General features: G+C 36.7%; 1 protein-coding gene across 3 annotated transcripts; it reads right to left on the reverse strand.

The window, feature by feature from the left end:
• Positions 1-214: 214 nt before the first annotated feature.
• Positions 215-16,510, reverse strand: VCAM1 (vascular cell adhesion molecule 1). Of its 3 annotated transcripts, XM_016133541.2 has the most exons (9): positions 16,298-16,509; positions 15,488-15,763; positions 12,887-13,207; positions 11,493-11,759; positions 9,369-9,644; positions 7,127-7,447; positions 5,997-6,263; positions 4,631-4,897; positions 215-1,131 (listed from the first exon to the last, which is right to left on the reverse strand). In XM_016133541.2, the coding sequence occupies exons 1-9, from the start codon at positions 16,359-16,361 to the stop codon at positions 971-973; spliced, it is 2,220 nt and encodes a 739-aa protein (XP_015989027.2). In that variant the 5' UTR covers positions 16,362-16,509; the 3' UTR covers positions 215-970. The 3 variants fall into 3 exon arrangements, with proteins under 3 accessions (XP_015989027.2, XP_036091033.1, XP_036091034.1); XM_036235140.1 differs by lacking the exon at positions 5,997-6,263 and having other exon boundaries at positions 16,298-16,510; XM_036235141.1 differs by lacking the exons at positions 4,631-4,897; positions 5,997-6,263 and having other exon boundaries at positions 16,298-16,510.
• Positions 16,511-19,433: the final 2,923 nt, after the last annotated feature.

The raw sequence follows: 19,433 nt of genomic DNA on the forward strand, positions 1-19,433 counted from the left end.
GATATTTCTATTCAATTCAATAGGCTAAGATGGCACCGAGAAATCTGGATCTTTATCAAGTTCCCATGATGATTCTGACAAAAATATTCTGAACACTATGAGTGCTACTTATTATTTCTATAGGTTTAAACTCTTCATCCTTGGAACTTGAGATTTCAAAAAAAGCTACAATGTGATTAAAGAAGGTAGTTTATAATAAATAAATACACAACTCTTATCATTCCAGAAATCATCACTTTACTATACAAAAAGACTAAACATTTACAAAGAAAGATCAAAAGAAGTTGCATTTTTAGATCACACTGGGAAAACTACAGAAGAGTCCAATGAACAAACAACATCATAAAACATCTCCGTACCATGTCAGTACCATTCAGAGAAATCCAGTCAACCATTATACCACAGGTTGAAGTGTTTAGTACCTGAAAGTCAACCCAGTGTCCTCTTAGTTTATCATTTGCCTATAAAAATAAAAACCCTGGCATCTTTACAAACACGAAGTTGTTGTCAGTGAACTTTATAGGAATGACATTTTGTTAAGGGAAATTAAATATAAAAAGATAACATAGGTCAGCTGCCTGTCAATATTAATATTAAAACTTTTTAAAGTTGCATGAATTTATAACAATGTGTCCAGGCAATATTGTTTAATTATTTTAGAGATCTGACTAGAGAGTATTGTTATCTCAAGCAATCTCGCTATGGCATACTTTTATTTTACATATGTACACATCAAGGAACTACTCCCTCCAATCATCACATCTCTAAGGTTGTGCCTATATTTTAGGCGGAAAGTTTTCCTTTGGCTTTTGCTCACAGCAGGAAATACGGACAGCCATTTCTTTCCAAGAGTTCACTACATTCACAGAAGTCTGGACTCTCAGCTTGTTGTTCTCCTTGTGGAATGATGAGCAGTATTAAAGATTTAGACTGGTAAATAATGTCTCTGGTCAAACATTTCAAACATCAGCTACACTTTTGATTTCTGCGCTTCTACAAGACTGTATGACCCCTTCATGTTGGCTTTTCTGGCAAAGTAAATGATCATTCCGATGGCAGGTATTATTAAGGAAGATGCACAGTAGAGCATGAGGAGTTCAGGAGAAAAATAGTCCTTGTTACTTTCTCTACCTGGAAAATAATAAAATGGAGTGATTAATGTCTAGTACCAAAAGAAACGGTAATAATAATATCTACATGTTTTATTTTAAAAGTCAACTCATTCTCTAAAGACAAGTGAATCAAAACAGTGATAAGGGCCCATAGGACTTCGAATGCATATTCTTCGGAATTATGAAAATAATCAGTTAGTAGTTGCTATGGTCATGATGGGTCATGATAACAGTTATCGACGTCCACAAACTTGAATTCAAATAGATTCAGGTTCGATTATAGAATGAAAGAAGAGGTGCAACTTTTAGGGCCCATTTACAAGAGCAAACATTGGAAAAGAGTGTTCGTTTTGAGAAATATGAATATCTACTAAAGAATTAGGATTCTGATCACCATAAATTGAAATTACTAACCAGTTCTCTGATAAAATCCTTGTAACAACTGGAGTATAACCATGTAGTCAAACGATATATATAAGATAGTAAAAGAAATAATTGCCAGTGGCTTTTTCAGAGATATATAGAAAAATCTATATTTTTGTATTGCTGAAGTAGGGTATCTTAATATATGCTACTCCTCTTCAGCATTTATATCATCTCTTGATAAACTGAGGTTCTTTGGATAGTATCATAGTTTAGTGTTAATATTATTTACTCAAAGAGGCATTCTCTGACTTGCATCTCCCCCAGCCTAAATTCGGAACCCTAATATAGTTTTATAACCCACGATACTTTCACAGTTTATAATTAAACATCTATTTATATGAAGACCTGTTAAATTTCGTTTCCTCCTGAAGACTGTAAGTTACATGAGGGCTTGCACCTGTTTTCTCTTTGGTCCACCACTGAGTAGCAAGTACCTAGCTCACTGCTTCGAGTAGTTAGTTGACACTCAATATATATTTTTTGAATAGCAATACATTTTTTTCTTTCCACTTTCTATCATTTTGTCATTTAGTTGTAAATTGATTACAGAAGGTAATAGTATATAAAAACTAAAATTAGTACTAATTTACTAAGAATCCTCTGACAGCTGAAATATTATTTAACATCTTAACCTTACAATAACATCTGAAGAAAATAGCATGACATTTACTGGAGACTCATCTCTATTTGTACTTATGTTTATGCAGCATCATATGACCACACAAGTGTCAAGTTTCTTTAGGAGGCATATGTTGTCTTAGTCCTGGAATAAATGAGTGATCTGGCTTTGGTGATCACGACATTCCCTCTAGAGCAGCAGTCCCCAACCTTTCAGTCATCAGAGACTGATGCTCCTATGTGAATCTAATACCTGATGATCTGAGATGGAGCTGAGACAGTGATACTAGTGCTGGGGAGCAGCTGCAAATACAGATGAAGTTTCACTCGCTCACTTCCAGCTGTGCAGCCTGGTTCCTAACAGGCCAGGAACTGGTACCAGTCCACGACCCGGGGGTTGAGGACCCCTGCTCTAGAGGTTTTTAATCACTGGCGGTCAACCAAGTAGAAAACACAGAGTAGACGATGGGAAGTCAATTTTTTCAAATTATTAAAGTTAAAAACACTTCATCCTAAACATAATGATAATTGCCTTGTTTTTCTACTTTCCCTCGCTAGAGCAGAACTAGTCAAAGTAAATGAGTAATGTTTTAATGAGATGCCCATTATCATAATTAGACATTAGTGTTGACATGTTAGACAATGGTATTTCTGCTCCTATTGATTTCTTTACAATTTAATAAATATTATCTTTTGCTTTCAGTTTTCCCCTCAGGCATTTGCAGTAAAACACAAATTGCTGCTGAGTTGGTTACAAAACTACCTTCAAATGCAATTTTCTATTAGCTGTGTAAACACCAAAAATCCCGAAGACATCCCACTAGTTCTATCATTGGGATACATTCAAGCCAACAGAAATAAAAACAAAAATCGGTTTAAAACTCAGCTAAATACAAAGGAAAAGTAGTTTAAAATCCCAGGAAAAATATCAGATTCTTGTCTCCATTTTTTTGGAGTCATTTTAAATGACATTTAATTTGGGGCCTGAATTTCTAGCTAAGTACTTAACATAGTTTGCTTGTTCTTTTAAGTAGTAAGTGAAAAATGACAAATATATCTAATTTAATAAAGAAATTAGAAAAGACAATGTGAGAGCAAGAGAATTAAGAAGTAAAGAAGCTTCGATATATTTTTAGAGAATCATTAACTACAAACAAAATTACAAAAATGTCATGAGTCTGATTTCCTGGGACTAGGCTTAATTAAGGGTGGCCTGGATGCATCAAGGGTTAAAGGAAATAAGAATGAATGAATTTCAACCTACTTGTAACTAAGATCTTAATCCATCCAGAATCATCCCCAATCTCATTGGGAGCACTGATTACATACACCTCCGTATCATTTTGAGTGACATGATACAAGGTAAACGTCCCATTCTTTGAACACATAGTAACTTCATTGGCCATATCTACTCTATTCAGGATAATCACTGCAGGAGGATGACTGAAAGTTTTACATGTAATCGTGATATTTTCTCATTCTTTAACATTTCTAGAAGGGCGTATTGATATTGTCGTGTTTAGAGGAGGTACTGTGCAGACAGAAAACATATAGTAAGTCTTGCAATTTTGAAAAATTTGGCCAGATGAGTAGAATTTCCCCCCTTTTCTGACCTAGGTTCAAATTCTCGTTACATGGACAAGAGGTTGCTAACTCTGATAGTGAAGTACCAGAAGAGAGTTGCATTTGTTTGTGGTAGCTTCACTCCAGGGATGGCTTCTAATCCACAATGGAAGCTTGTTAGCACCCATAGAGTGGGAGACCAGTTAGAAAAGGCTGACATATTCTTCTTACACCAATAAGAGCAATAGGTCTTACTGTGCATTCACAAGAGGGGTGGTTAGAAGATTGAGGGGTCCCTGAAGTTTCTCTGGTGAGACCATTTCCCTCTCCCTCTCTTTCTCTGTCATATCAAGGTAGAAGGGAAAAGGGGCTTGAATTTCTAAGGAAGCAATCTAGAGATTCTTTGATGTTGTGCACTGAGATGGCAACTCTTGATTATTAGCCTGAAAAGAGTCAATCCAGAAAACATACAGTTACTCTATATTTGGAAAAAAGCATTCTCTTGTGGTAGGAAGAAAAAGGGTCTGGATGGAACCCTCCTTTTTACATGTGCCAATCCTATTTCTTTAGTTTCCTCATAAGCCTCAGGGAATGGTTTTGAAAATATGTTTAAACACTTAGGATATAAAAGACCTCAGAGGCCAATGATGACTTGTCAACTTTGAAAAAACAAATAGGAACCCTACACTCACCAATGATTAATGACAACTTCCTGGTTAAATTCCACAGGATAGAGCATCTGCGCAACATTATTTTAGGAAACATTAAGAAATAACCACAATCAACATGAAATTCAGTTTCATGTTCCCAACTCATTCATCTAATCTCAGAAATTCTTTACAGTCCACCAAACTTCTAACCTATTATTTAAGATAATGAAAAACAGAAACAAAACCAAAAAACTAACTAACCTTTAACATCAAGTTTTATGCTTCTTAATTGCAAGCCAACATCATTTTTAGATTCACATTCGTACACTCCTGCATCCTCTAACTGGACCTTGTGGATGGTATATGCACCATCTGTAGACTTGAGCACTGTATCTCCTGTCTCTGCTTTTTTCTTCAGGATTATCCAAGTTTTTGGAACATTTCTACATGTACAGGAGATAATGACCGTCTCTCCTTCCTTGACACTCTCTGAAGGAAAAGCTGTAAGTTTTATGTCTTTCGGAGCAACTGTGAAGAGAATTTAAAAGGCACTCTGATTAAGTGAAATATAAACGATCAAGATCAAGAAATTAAGCTGTGCAGAGGTGGCTTTCTTAACCCACCATAACAACTACATGTACAATTTACTAAATTCTAGGCACCAAACTAAGTACTTGACATACAACATTTCTATTAATACACAACCCATGGAAGGAGGTACACTATCACCATCTTGTGAGTGGGATTCCCTTTAAGTTTTTCTAACTTGACTTGAGATCCTTTCCTCAAGCAGAGTGACAATACTATGACATCGATCCTAAGGGCTTTCTTTAAGATTGTACATTGCCCTTTCAAGGTGCTTCCTTTAAAATACAAATAAATTATCACTGAGATGAGGTAACAAGAAAGTCACTAATACCTTAGTGGAAATAATACTAAGGAGTGAGAGAAAAAATGAAAATCCCCACGAAGAAAGGGCATTGAACACCAAAAAGGAAAGTATAAGAGAAAACCTAAATTGGTCACTTTATGATCTTGCCCAAAACTGCCTATGGCTTCAACCTTGTTTTGTTTTCAGTCTTGGCTCTCCATGCTGGAAAGAGGGTCTGGATCTGATAACTTAATCCACTCTAATGGTTCTGTGCCATCAAGCTGATGTGTCAGAGGATGCAGTCACTGCTACTCTTAACCTCAGAATTTACAAAAGGTTTAAGTGCCTTCTTATGCTTCCAAGTAAATACTAGCAGGCACCTTGTAATATTACCGCTGAGAGTCTAATACAGCCAGATGTGGTGGTTTTAATCCTAAGTAATCTTCGAATACATATAAACCTCTTTCTATCCTTATTCAACACAACAATCATTGCCTCGGAAGTGCCACTGAAACTCCTGGTGGAGTTCCTAGAGCTAGCATTCTACCTGAGGTTAAAAGAATTTTAGGATAATTGACTTGGAATGGTTCATGAGAAAGTACTATTTCAGGTGCTTTCCATGCATAAGAAATATAATTAGCTCTTCAATATAATTTTTAGTGAAAAGTTTGTTTTTAAAGAGGACTTTATTCAAAACCAGTAACACAACCAAAATAATAACTAGCAGTAATAAGTCATTAATCACACTCTGCTCACCTTGGATAACTAATTCAACTTCTTTTCTGCTTACTCCAGCCTGGTTAATCCCTTCACACACATAAATACCAGAATCTTCCATTGTTGTAGAAATTAAGGTGAGAGTTGTATTCTCAGAAAGAGGCTGCAAATCTCCATTATTTAGCTGCCTACTCAACAGGATTTTCGGAGCTGGAAGGCCATTGCTAGAACATGTGATATTCACAGAACTACCTTCCTTGACGATGACGGAAGGGCTAACCAAGATGGTCGTATTCCTAGGGGCAACTGAAAAGGTAGGGACACTTGTTAGCTTGACCCGTTATGCCCTGAGTTCCACAGAGTTTTAATAATGTTGTAAAACTGGTCTATGAATTCTATGGATTAAAATAGTTTATAAACCTTGATAACCACCATTTACTTTAGCAGATACAGAATGATAGAAAGTAGAACATAGATACATAATGGGTATTTTCTAATGGAAATAAATTCTATAGAAACTCTCTTGCCACCAAAGAAACTCTCTTGCCATCAATGATCGAATATATTGACATTTATGGTACATGAAACATGACCACAAATTATTTGAATCTCCTATGAAAAGGTGGAGTCTACTTTCCACCCCTTGAATCTAAGCTGGTCTTGTGGCCAATAGAACAGGGAAGAAGTGACACTCTTAAGCCGAAGCCTTAAGAGGTTGCTTTCATTATTATCTTCTTGAAACACTGAGCTCTGGTGACTAAACCTAGGCCACCTTCCTTGAGGGTGAGACAGCACATGGAGAAAGGGAGGCCCGGACATCCCAGAACAAGCCTCCGATATGTGAGTGAGGCCATCTGGGACCCGCCATCCTGCGCTTACTTGCCAACTGACTGAAAATGCATGAGTGAGTCTATCTGATACCACATTGAGCAGGCGAACTGTCTTTGCGACCACTTCCAAAGCTTCCAACTCAGAATTATAGGCTAATAAATGGTGTTTTCAGTGTCAGGGTGATTTTTTATAATAATCATTATTTTGACATTTATTTTTATTTTCAGTTTTCTTTTTCTTTTTTTTTTTTTAACAAGTGTTTTAACTATTAACCTCATGTTAACTATTGCCTGGCAAACATGAAAAAGAAATTGTGGCTACATCACACATGCACTTACCATTAACATAAATTGTCTGTGTGCTCTGCCTCTGTTTGGGTTCAAATTCCATTTCATCAATATTTAACTTGGCTTGACAAACAAGCACTTTTCCAGTATCTTCAGTGGTGGGGACGAAGGTTATTTCCAAACTCTTGGTCTCTAGGGATTTTTTATGTTCGTCCTCAAAAAAATGTTTACTCTTCATAACACTCTCCCCCTTAAGTAATTCAATCTCCAGCCGGTCTAACGGATACACATGAGGAACCTTGCAGCTTATAGTGACGGGGTTTCCATCCACTAGTACACCACTCGTCTCAATTTCTGGATCTCTAGGGAAGGCTGCAAATATCAAGGGGAAATGATGTTTCTATGTGACATTCAATGAAAAAATGGAATTAATCTCTATTAAATGCCAAAGTCTCAAAATGACAGTTTTAACTTACCTGGGATTGGATAATCACCAATATAGATATAACAACATTAAGCATTTTATGTCATTTATTTTAAAATGTAAAATATTTATGATATAAAATATAAATAATGCTGGAAACAAAAAGTAGTACATGAAGTAATCAAGTAATAAATATATTTCTTATTTTTTTCTTCTTAGTCCTGCCGACAGCCATGGACTTATCTTTTCAAAGGACACATGGGCTGCCACCCTCTTATCTAGTAACTATATATTTTAAATGTTTTAAATATTTGCCATAATGCATTGAATATTTACTAGTCTCTTAATAATATTCCTTATCTCAGTCTTCAAAACAGCCTCATAAAAATGGATATTATTTAACTTATTTTACAACTAAGGAAAACTTACAGAGAACTTATTTGAAAGCTAGGAAAAGTTACAAAACTCATAGAAGCTAAGAGCCTTTCTTCAGGCATCGTATCTAGTAAGTCACTGAGTTGAGATCAGAATCCATATTTCTTTGAGCTCAGAGTCCAGCCTTGGTTTCACAGAACCATTCAGCCTCTTGGTATCAAATAAGACCCACAAGACAGTTCTCAATTTCAATATTTTAATTTCCAATGGCCAAGTTTAGGTAGAAATTTTTAATATTTTTCAGATATCACTTGTAGTTAAGAAAAAAACTATAAAAGTTTTAGATTCTAAATAATATTTATAGTGCACTTTATGCAAATCGATAACAATGAGACTGAAATAGCTATCGAGAGCAAGAGCAATGGTAAAAAATTTTTTCCTTAAGTAAAATGTTAGAGTCATCCATTCTCAAATATTTTTATATTGCAATAAGACTTCACCTCTGGTTCTCTTTTCTGTTGGAAATCTGCCTACATCAGCAAACCCTGGACTTTGGGTAATATGATACCACAATAAAATTTACCCTTTTTTTGAGAGATTCAAATCCCTTTACAGATATATTCTAACTCGTTCGGAACAAATCCTGACGGGTAACAGAAGTTCGAGCAGGTTTTCTGGTAGAAAATCTCTACAATATGTTCTCTTGAATCTTGCTGAATAAGACAAGGCAGAGTAACCTTCTCAAAAAATAACTTTGTGGTTACTTTGCATATTTGGTCCCTTATTCATAATAAACTGAGAAACTCCAGCAATGTAGAGTTCATAGAGATTCAAGGTTGTAAAGGATTTTATTAAGGTGACAAGAATAGCAGGAAAATGTGTACTGTATATATGTAGTTTAATCAATATTGAGATCTAGGGTTATCTCTGGTTCTGCTCTTCACCTGAGCTGCTGCCACACACCATCCCTTGTGATCACTCTTACAGGCTGTCTCCAGTTTTGGCTTTCTCCTGCTTCCCATTGCCTCATTCTTCACATCCTGTCAATTAGCTTTCTAAACATGCCTTCAAAACGGTAGGCTCAGGGCACAACTCCAAATGGAATAGTTTAGCAACAGTCATCCCTACCCGGTTATCCAAATGGAAACTGACCCCTCCCACACTCCTTGCCCACTACTACCTTCAAACGCCCCATCTACACAGAGAGGGGATGGGAAACAGAGAGCATGTAGTGCGTTCAAGTGCATGACGAGAGTCCTGACAAGACACAAACTAAGAACTGTGGCTGCTGTGTGCTTATGTAATACATACTTTAGGATTTTGGCCAATTAAGCTACATTAAAAAGTCTGGTTTGAAGATTTAGGAGCAATTCACAATGCTAAATTCCCTTTCTAAAAACATGGATCTCATTGTATACCACGGATTTGTATTATGTTTCTTCCAATGGAAGGGGGGGAGTAAAAAAAAAGTAAACAATTTTGAAAACTACTTACAGTAGAGGTCCACTTTAATTCCCTTTTCCAGTTTCTTATGCCCACAGGTCGCAGTGCACAGGTACGAATGTTCATTCTCCAAACTCACAGGGCTCAGGGTCAGCGTGGATGTGGTCCCCTCACTGCTCACCTTCCCGTTCAGAGGACTGTCTATCTGTGTTCTCCAAGAGAAAGATGGAGACTCGCAGCCTGTGGCACTACATGTCAACATGACTGAGTCACCAACCTGAGCAACAACCTGGGGGCCAGGGGAGATCTCAACAGTAAATGATTTTTCTGAGGGAAAAAAGAGCAAGACAAAAAGAAGGTAAGATTATTTTCTTCTTTCACCACATTCCAATTTATAGTCTTTTAAAATCTGATTTCCTTTAAGTTAACACCTGTGCCAAGAAAACATTATTCCATTCCACCTTGAGACCATAGGGAATGAGGTACTTTTTAAGGATGAACTCACACTACATCAAAGGGATATGTACATTCATGTGTTCGCTGCAGCACTATTTACAATAGCCAAGATATAGAGGCTACCTGGGTGTCTGTCCATCAATGGGTGATTGGATAAAGAGATGGTACATATACAGTGGAATATTAATCAGCCATAACAGTGAATAAAATCTTACCATCTGCAACAACATAGATGGACCCAGAAGGTAATATGTTGAGCAGAGTAAGTCAGACAGAGACAAATGCCATATGATTGCATTTATATGTGAAATCCAAAAAACAGAATAATCAAACAAACAGAAACAAGCTTATAGATACAGAGAACATGTTGATGGTTGCAGAACTGGGGGTGGGGAGGGTGATTAAGGGGATGGGTGAAGTGGGGAGGGAATTAAAAGGTACAAATTTGTAGTTACAATATAGTCATGAGGATGTAGAGTATAGCATGGAGAATAGCACCAGTAGTGTGGTAATAACTATGTATGATGTCAGATGGGTACTGGATTTATTTGGGTGGTCACTTCATAAGTTACACAGATGTCTGATCACTGTGTTGTATACCTGAAACTGATATAATATTGCATGTCAACTGCAATTGAAAAATAAAAAATATAATAGAAGAATCAACTCACAATAGTCTGTTGATTCATTCATTTAACAGAATGAATGGGGATAAAAATTTGTCAAGACAGTGGCATCTTTTTATAAAAATAATTTAATCTATGCTCAAATATAGTTTAACAAATCCCTGCAATAGTGGACAACAGCACAAATAATTTGAGAGTTTCCAGTGTGTCAAGCATAAGCCAAATATACTGTGTCATGCTGGGGTCTCATCTGTGCTGGGTCTTTTTTCAGTTTGGTTTGTCTAATTGTGACATTGTAGTATCTTCTAAAGTAGGCTTTGTTCAAATTACCTCAATAAACAGATATGTTATTAGATTCTGAAAGAGACAGATCATTCAGAGCGATGCCCAGAGTTTCCAGATTCCTTATATGTTAGTGTGAGAACGGGGAACTTTAAAAACAGAACCACTTCCTGCTTGCGAACAGTTCTCACATCATTTTTTTTACATTGGCTATGTATGTTACGATGTTAATTTGTGGCTCTTGTGGGAGTAACTATTAGGTAACTGAAAGGTCTTTTGAAAGTTCAGTGCCCTCTTCAGTACCAAAGGTTTTTAGTATCCTGTGATTGCAAAGTGCAAAACAAGAAGGCATTTCCCAGAACGCATTTCCTTCTCACTGAAATGGGATACAGCTTATTATGGGATGGAGTTTTCCAGGATGGATGATTAGCTTTACATGCTTTGACTAGTGTAATATTTTTCCTAGTCTCCTGAAATGCTAATCTAACATCCAACTGAGTTCATCTACTGATGGTGAGTTTGAATTTTGTTTTTTTAACCAAGTTCAAACCCCATGTTTTCACATTTTAAAAATTTGTGTTGCCTGTGTTTACAATTTTTTCAGCTTATATTTTCTGAGCACCTATTATGTAACAGGCACTCAAATATCACAAGTATGTGTAAGATAAATATATAATCGTGCTAAATTACATAATAATCAGACAGGTCATTAATGAAACTTAAGGAAGCAATTTTGGCATCGATGCCCTTTCAATATTGCTCAAATCCCAATAACAGCATCTGTATCATTATTTTTTCCCATTCTACTTACCTTGAACAATTAATTCCATTTCTTTTCTGTTTCTCCCAATTATATTAACTCCTTCACACACATAAATTCCAGAATCTTCCATCCTCATAGCAATTAAAGTGAGAGTTGCATTCTCAGAAAGGAGCTGTAGATTGCTGTTATCTAATTTCTTGCTCCAGAGAATCTGCGGAGCTGGTAGACCTTCACTGGAACATGTCATAGTCACAGAATCACCTTCTTGCAGCCTTGTGGAGGGATTCACAAAGATCACTGTGTCCCTGGGTGCAACTGAAAAGGCAGGGCACAATATTAGTAATTGCTAAGAATCATCTTGATCCAACAGGGATAATGTGTTTCTCAGACTGTATTTATGTGCTTCCACAAATCTGACAAACTTGCTCTGTCGAATTAGTATAAAGAATAGCAAAGTCATAAAAATTAGTCAATTCAATTGCTGAATAATTTGGTTAAGTTACTTTTTTGATGTTTGGTGTTTTCAGATGGCCATAGGTAATCAGAAATTAAGAATTTTCTGAATAAGATAGGAATCTCATCTCAGCATCCTTGCCAAGTATTCGCCTAAGTTGGCTTCAACAAATATGGTGTGAGGCTATCAATCCATTGCCTTACAACACAGTCCATTTGATTTTTGGACGGCTCCAATTATTAGAACATTTCCCTCATTGAGCTGAAATCTACCTTTTGGTAACTAACTTTTACAAATTGGTCATAGTTCAGTCCTCCGCTGTTACAGAATAAATTAAATTCCTTTCCACATGATTGTTTTTCAAAAAATTATAGCTCTCTTTTCCAAGTTTTGTATTCTGTAGAAAAAATATCTCCTATGTTGTCTATTCTTTTAAAAACACTGGTAAATTTTTCAATCTTATTTTTTCAGCTAAACATACTGCAGTTGGCAGTACTCCTTATCACTGTGATGTCCAGAGCAGAACACAGCATTTTTGTCTAGAACAGAGCACAGTGAGTCCACTCCTACACAGTTCTGGGACTACAAGGTAATCGAACCTCATCCCCAACCTCCCACACCATGCACTTGTATACATGTGCGCACACACACATACACATGGAATAAGTGCTCACCCTGTAAAATCTCTATGCCTTGATATTTCAGGGCATATTGTAAGAGTCTATTATTTCCCTTTGATAGACTGAGAAATAGAGAAATTAAGTGACCCAAGTTCACATGGTTAATGGAGCCAGAACTTAAGCTTGAGTCTACTTAACCCAAATGCAGTACTCTTTTCATTGAATAATGCTATTAGAAATATTATGTTCTCAGTGAATAAAAATACAGTAAAACAAATTTCTTCTTGACTTTGGCTGCTAGGTGTACTGCTGTATACATCCAAGACAAAATTCCCATAAAGACTTGACCACATTGCACAAGCACTTACTGTAAACTTGCAGTTTTTCGGTGGTCTCCCTTTTTTCATACTCAACATCAATTTCATCAACGAGTAATTTAGCTCGGCAGACAAGATCTTTTCCAGTATCTTCATTGGTAGGAGTGAAGGTTACTTCCAGACTCTTGGTTTCCAGGGACTTCTTCTCTGTAGGCTCCAGAAAGTACTGACTTTTCAAATTTTGGTTGTCCTTCAACAAATCCATCTCCAACCTGTCAAATGGGTAAACATCGGGAACCAAACACGTGACCGTGACCAGCTTTCCAACCTCCAGAGGGCCACTCAGGTAAATCTCTGGGTCCTTAGGGAAGGCTGAAAAGGTCAAACAAACATATATGAGTGGGCTTTTTGCTCGTGTTGTGAAAGGCCCCTCACCAATTTAATGCAATGCAAACCGAATCTAATGTTTTTGTTAATACAGTCAAGATTTATTGTTTAGGTAGCTTTTTATGGTTCAGGTTGGTTTACAAATTACAGTTAATCACCTTTTAGTGAGTTCTTCTGTTCTTATCCTGCATGTACTGAGGGTTGCATGTTATTGGAGTAAAAGAAGGGAGAAGAAATTAATGTTTATTAAATACTTATATGTGCCCATCATTGTGCCATTCATTTAACATAAATGATTTTATTTTATCCTCACAATAACCCTTAGAGGTACAGACCACATTTTACATACACATAAACATAGACTTAGCAGATCTCTATAACTTACCCAAAGTAACTCAACTAATAAATGGTAAATCTGGGATTTAAACTCACGATTTCTATTATTCTATATTTCTGTTTTCTACTGCAGATTAATGTTATGTTAAATCACAGTCTCTTTTTTTAGTCAGGGCCAATATATTTTCATTTTACAGATAAGGAATCGGAAGCTCAATATGTCATTACAAAGAATATTGGGCAAGAAATGCTAAGAAATAAAAAATTTTTAAAAAGGCAACATTTAAGAATTGGCTTCTGCAAATGGTGCCTCTGACAGGAACTGATTCACCAGAAATGAACATTTGTGCAATCTTTAAATTCTGGAAGGCAGATTTGCCTCCTGAAATACCTAACTCATGTCTAACCAGTACCCTACTTGAGCCTTTCAGAGCCATGGGAACACACTCTTTCGGTCAGCCGCCACGGCATCTGAAAGGGCTGTCTTTTCATTACAAACTTTCACGATGGTAACACCCTGACTGGATCTGAGACTGTGTAACAAGAACACAAAGTTTCCAACTCTAATTACAATCAAATGTAGAATGCAGACAGGACTGCTAAACGTGAGAGACAGACAAACTTAAAGAAAAACTTCAGGCAAGCTAATTAAAGCCAGAAGGGTCTTCATTTCTCTTTTTAAAATCTCCAACTATTTTGTACTTGTGAGCAAAAACAAAGGAACCGGAAATGTTTTGTTATGGGGGAAAAAAGTCTTTTTCATTTTTCCACCAATTATTTCTGTCCCTCATATTCTATAAGAAATGTGCTTGGAATCTCCACAATTTGCTGTCAGGTAACATAAGAAGTTGCTAGTTTCCCCTGTATTCATATAAGGAGGTCTTCGAGGAGCACAGGAGGCTGCGCAGACTTAAAATATGCGCGGAGGACTGGCGTAATTGAAAGCAGCCAGCCAGGCGCACTTCCTCAGAAAGCATTAGGTACACATGGCGTTTGTTGAAGAATCAGTTAGAGTTATTGGGCAAAGCTGAATTCCACTACAGCTGAAGGGAAACGACACAATTACAAGATATTCAAATGACGTCTTCATGAGGAGATGACTGTAAGAAATTGCAGTTTTTTGTTTGTGGTTTGTTTTGATAGAGCAGTCAACAGTAAGCAAAGGCAGATGATTTATTATTTCAGGTTAGTTTTTTTACTCCTCTTGCTAACTTTATTTGCTGGATTGAGAGTAGATTGGGATGTATTTTAGTAAAATGGTGGTATTTATCCATAGTCACAAGGTTAATCAAATACCTCTGAGGTTGAGCGGTTGAGCATCAGGGCTTGATGACACCCACCACCACCACCACCACCACAACAACAACAACCAGAAGGATCTCTTAAATTTATCTACACTAAAATCAAATGAGTGAACTGTATGCAGACATTTTTCTCATATCTAAGGGGGAAACTTCTGTATGGAAACCTATTACTAAATTATATGCCGCCCGCTTAAACTGATTCTAAGTACCAAACTGCAAACGAATAAATAAATGGAAAACCCCCAAAGGATGGCAGTCATACAAAATTTAGATGCATGGCCAAGTAAATAGATAAAGATACAAGCAAATAAAACTTCGAGGAAAATAAAATTTAAGAAGCCTTATAGATCTTCATTTTACAGCTAAGAAAATCAAACCCTGGTGCAGATGAGTTTTACCTACAGTCATCAAGCCTGTGGCAGAGATAGAAAGAGAAGCCAAGATTTGGGTTCCTGGTCTGGTAGTGGTAGACTCATCTGTCTCTAACTTTCTTGGTACATTATATTCTCTAGCCAGGAATCTAGATATATCCAATTTTTTCTTTTAAAAATATTATTAAAAAAAAACAAACAAACTTATTTAGAGCAAACGTGAGAGAAAATCCAAGATTCTCTGAAGTACTCACAGTAGATTTGCACTTTGATTTCTTTTTCTTGTTTCCCAGATCCGCAAGTCGCTGTACACAGGTAAGAGTGCTCATTCTCGAAACCAACAGGATCCATGGTCAGCGTGGATGTGTTCCCCTCACTTCTCACCTTCGCACTCAGCGGACTGTCTATCTGGGTTCTCCAAGAGAAAGATGGGGACTCACAGCCCACTGTGCTGCAAGTCAGTGAAACGGAGGCACCAATCTGAGCAATAATTTTGGATTTAGGGAAGATCTCAATTTTAAAAGCTTGAGCTGTGAAGGCAAAAAGAGAAAAGCTAACTTACACTGGTTCGTTTAGTAATCTGCTCTTCTCTGTTCTAGTATCATGTCCAAAATACGATCTGACCAATCCCTTTACTAAACTGCTTTGAAGTAACTGTGGGCAACCAAAACGCATTGGAGTCACTGCCAAAGAAGGTGCTGAAGTGATCTTCGCTTAGGGAACTCCCAGTTCTTATCTGATGCCCATTTATCAGACTTGTTTTGTTATTTTCTAAGTTAGATCTCATTATCAAGTACAAGAAACTAGAGAGATAGACCTTACTAGAAACAGAATTTGATTACTCTTTTGACATTGGAAAAAATATATACAGAAAACATCAATTTGCAGCTCCAACTATGACAATATAATGGTACATAGCAATACTCAATAGCACATTAAAAGTTAAGTTTCTCATTGTTTAAAAATCCTAGTGCCTTTCTTCACCACCGTAGCAAAATTGACTGAAGCCAAAATCAAGGCTAAAATGGAATGCAAGCATTTGAAACAGATCAAGGAGAACTTACAAACCACAAACACCATCCAAAGTACATTTAAGGCTCCCAAGATCACGACCATCTTCCCAGGCATTTTAAGTTGCTGCTGTGATGAGAAAATAATGGCTCCAAAACCCTTCTTTCTTTCTCAACTGACAGTGCCTGGGAAAAAGTCTTTAGTTCCTAAAGCCAGTGAGGAGCGAAATAGAAAGTCTGCTCTTTTTAAAGGGTCTTGTTGCAGAGGCGGAGGGAAATCCCTTCAAGGGGAAACCCGGAGCAAAGCCAGAAAAAAAGTTTAACTGACGCCTGGCCAAATCCATTATTAACCCTTTCCGGGCTCAGTCCTGAGGCTACTCTCTCTGCTCCAGAAAAACGAAACACTTCTAAGGTTATAAAGGCTTTTCCTGATTTTTATTCCACAAAGATATTTTTGCAAGAAGGATATAAAGTAATGCTCACTGCAGAAGGAGAATGTCTGAATCCATGACAAGAGAAGAGAGAGGGAGAGAGAAAGAGAGAGGAAGAAAGAGAGAAAGTAAATTAACTATACTCTAATTTTTAAAGTAGCTAAATAACCACTACACCATGTGAACTGATTTTTCTTCATGAAGAAGAATATTTTTAATTCCAAAACAGAGATTAAGTTTCTCTCACAAGAAATAGGAAAGGGTCTTATCTTTTGGTGAGTTATTTTTAAAATAAGAGACAGCATAACTTCTTAGTTTTATGCTTTTTATTTGTAAAAATAGTTCCTTTGACAACATCAACTTTCTGAAATAATTTTCTTTAGTAGAAAGTAAAGAAATGCTACCAAAACAAGAGAAATCATTTTTCTCTTTTACTTAAGAAAAGTTAGCAACTCTGATTCAATTGCTGACTAATTGGACGTCTTTTGCAGGCTTAAATGCAAATATATGGAATTCATCTGAAGCGGACTATGAGATTTTACCATAAACATAGTTAAAACATGAAAGATAATTTGTTTTTGTCATATGGGAGGGGATAAAAACAAATTCTATGCTCTCCCCCCGTCCCAGTGAAATGACATTTTTAAAGCTGTTTTAAAATGGCTGGTTAGCCTTACATGTACATAGCTCAAGTCTGTGAAAAATGCTTACCCATCAAAAAGAAACCGGAATAGCCACTTCCTCGTGTTACACACATGCAGGTCTACCTTCCCTATTGGATCATCAGTTCCCTTCATGGCTAGAACTAGATCTTGTTCATAATCTTATCTACTTCTGCCTTCCTAATATCTAATGCATGGTTTTACACTTAATGGATACCAAAAAATTGCGATAATCAATATTATAAACTAAAAATTGGAAAAGAAACTTCTGAAATGCTGGTAATAATATGCAAATACTGCATGAGAAAATGCTGAAGTCTACAAGAAAATCTCACCCCTCATAGACTAATGGGGATGTGCACGTGAGCAGTGCTGTGCTGTGTAATGAAGGCCACAACTGAGGTTTGGAATCTACACCTGTCTCTCCACGGCCAGAGAAGCTTCTGGACCTCCTCTTGGATACTAATGAGGCTCCCACTGAAGGATAAGGAGGAAAAAAGAAGTGAAAGAGGCTATTCTAGGGCTGGGATAATATGTAAGTGTAACTTCACCTATTAAATATCCCATGATCAGAAAAGTGGCTTCAGGCAAAATTAGCTGGTAAACAAGTAACCTAGATGTCCTTTACGATGTTGGTGTTATGGGAGAAGATGATCAGAACCATTATGTTGCCTGTTTAACTTCGTAAGAGATCAAAGGGAATCATGATGTTTTAATGCATTTCTCTGAGGTACAAAGACAAGAGACCAGTAGGATCTAAAATGGGATCACAAAAGCCCACTCATGGTAAGTAATTTCAGTTCTCGGTTTGGATATGAGTTCAAGTTCAGGACATTGGGGGAAATGCCAGATTTAATGAATTAGTTTATAGTAGTTTCAGCAAAATATTTGATAAAGTCCATCAATATGTTTTTGAGTTGGATACCATTTGAGGTTTGACCTGCTTCTCCCAATTTGAATTAATTGTACTCTTTTCTGTGGCCTCTCTACAGTATTGCACACTGGATGTCAACATGTCTACTGTTCCTAACTTACAAACTCTGGTGGTTTTATTTTTTCATCTTGGCATCTATCCCAGAATAAAGCATTGAATAAAATCTATGGAATGAATGAATTAGTAGAGTTGCAAGTGTAGGTTAACGGATTGGGACTAATCTGCCTGAATAGAGTGTTACTGGGTTTTGTCTTTGAAATCATTCAGTTCAACATATTTTTTTTGTCAGTAACATAGAAGATATGATTATTTAATTTATTCATAACATAAGATTGGGAAATATGGATAACCTTAGAGATGACAGACTCAAGATAAGGAAGAGCTCAAGGGATGTAATAATGATCCAGATGATAAAGAGAAATTTCATGGAAATGCATTAAAGTCTAGCTCTTAGATGTACAACATCAAAAAAGTGAGTACAGTATGGAAGAGAGTTGTCTTGATTATCATCCATATGACACTTTGGTAGCTTCAGTGATCCATAAAGTGAACATGAGACAACCTTGCCATGAGAAATCAAAATATATGCAATAAGCTCAAGGTACATTCATCGCATTCAACCTGCCAATCGCCTGAGGCCATGACCATATTGGGAGCAACAGTGTCTGATTTGGGGTGCCATTCCTTATAGGGAGACTGATAAAATAGAAGATGTCCAGAGGCAAAATCCCTGACTTGTAGGAACTGTTGAAGAAACAGGATGTTTTGTTTGGATAAGAGACACCTGTAAAGCCATGTGATAACTGAATGACTAACATGCAGAGGAAGGACAGTACTTGCTCTGTGTTATACGAAAGGCTAAAAGTAGGACCCATTGGTAAGCAATTACTAGTTATTAGCTTCAGGAAGGCCAGGAATGTGTCTTGGTCACTATTAGAGCTTCAGCACTTAACATAGTGACCAGTAATGAGAGGGGCTTGGTAAATCAATACTGAATTAATAAATGCTAACAATTTGAAATAGAGCTTGACTTTGAGCTCAATAGCCATGAGTTCAAATCCAGTTACTCCACCTAGGAATTGTAAAACCTGCACAAGTATAAGTAACTTCTCTGCATTTGTTTACACATGCTCGAATAGGGATAATTAGTGCCATTTCAAATG

Source organism: Rousettus aegyptiacus, unplaced genomic scaffold, assembly GCF_014176215.1.
Source record: "Rousettus aegyptiacus isolate mRouAeg1 unplaced genomic scaffold, mRouAeg1.p scaffold_m13_p_17, whole genome shotgun sequence".
Classification (NCBI taxonomy): domain Eukaryota; kingdom Metazoa; phylum Chordata; class Mammalia; order Chiroptera; family Pteropodidae; genus Rousettus; species Rousettus aegyptiacus.

Coding starts and splice junctions, on each gene's coding strand:
- VCAM1 (XM_016133541.2), bottom strand. CDS start 16,361: ATGCCTGGGAAGATGGTCGTGATCTTGGGAGCCTTAAATGTACTTTGG. Junction 9,645..11,492: donor AATGGAATTAATTGTTCAAG/GTAAGTAGAATG, acceptor TTTTTCCCTCAG/AAAAATCATTTACTGTTGAG. Junction 1,132..4,630: donor CATAAAACTTGATGTTAAAG/GTTAGTTAGTTT, acceptor ATTATTTTCCAG/GTAGAGAAAGTAACAAGGAC.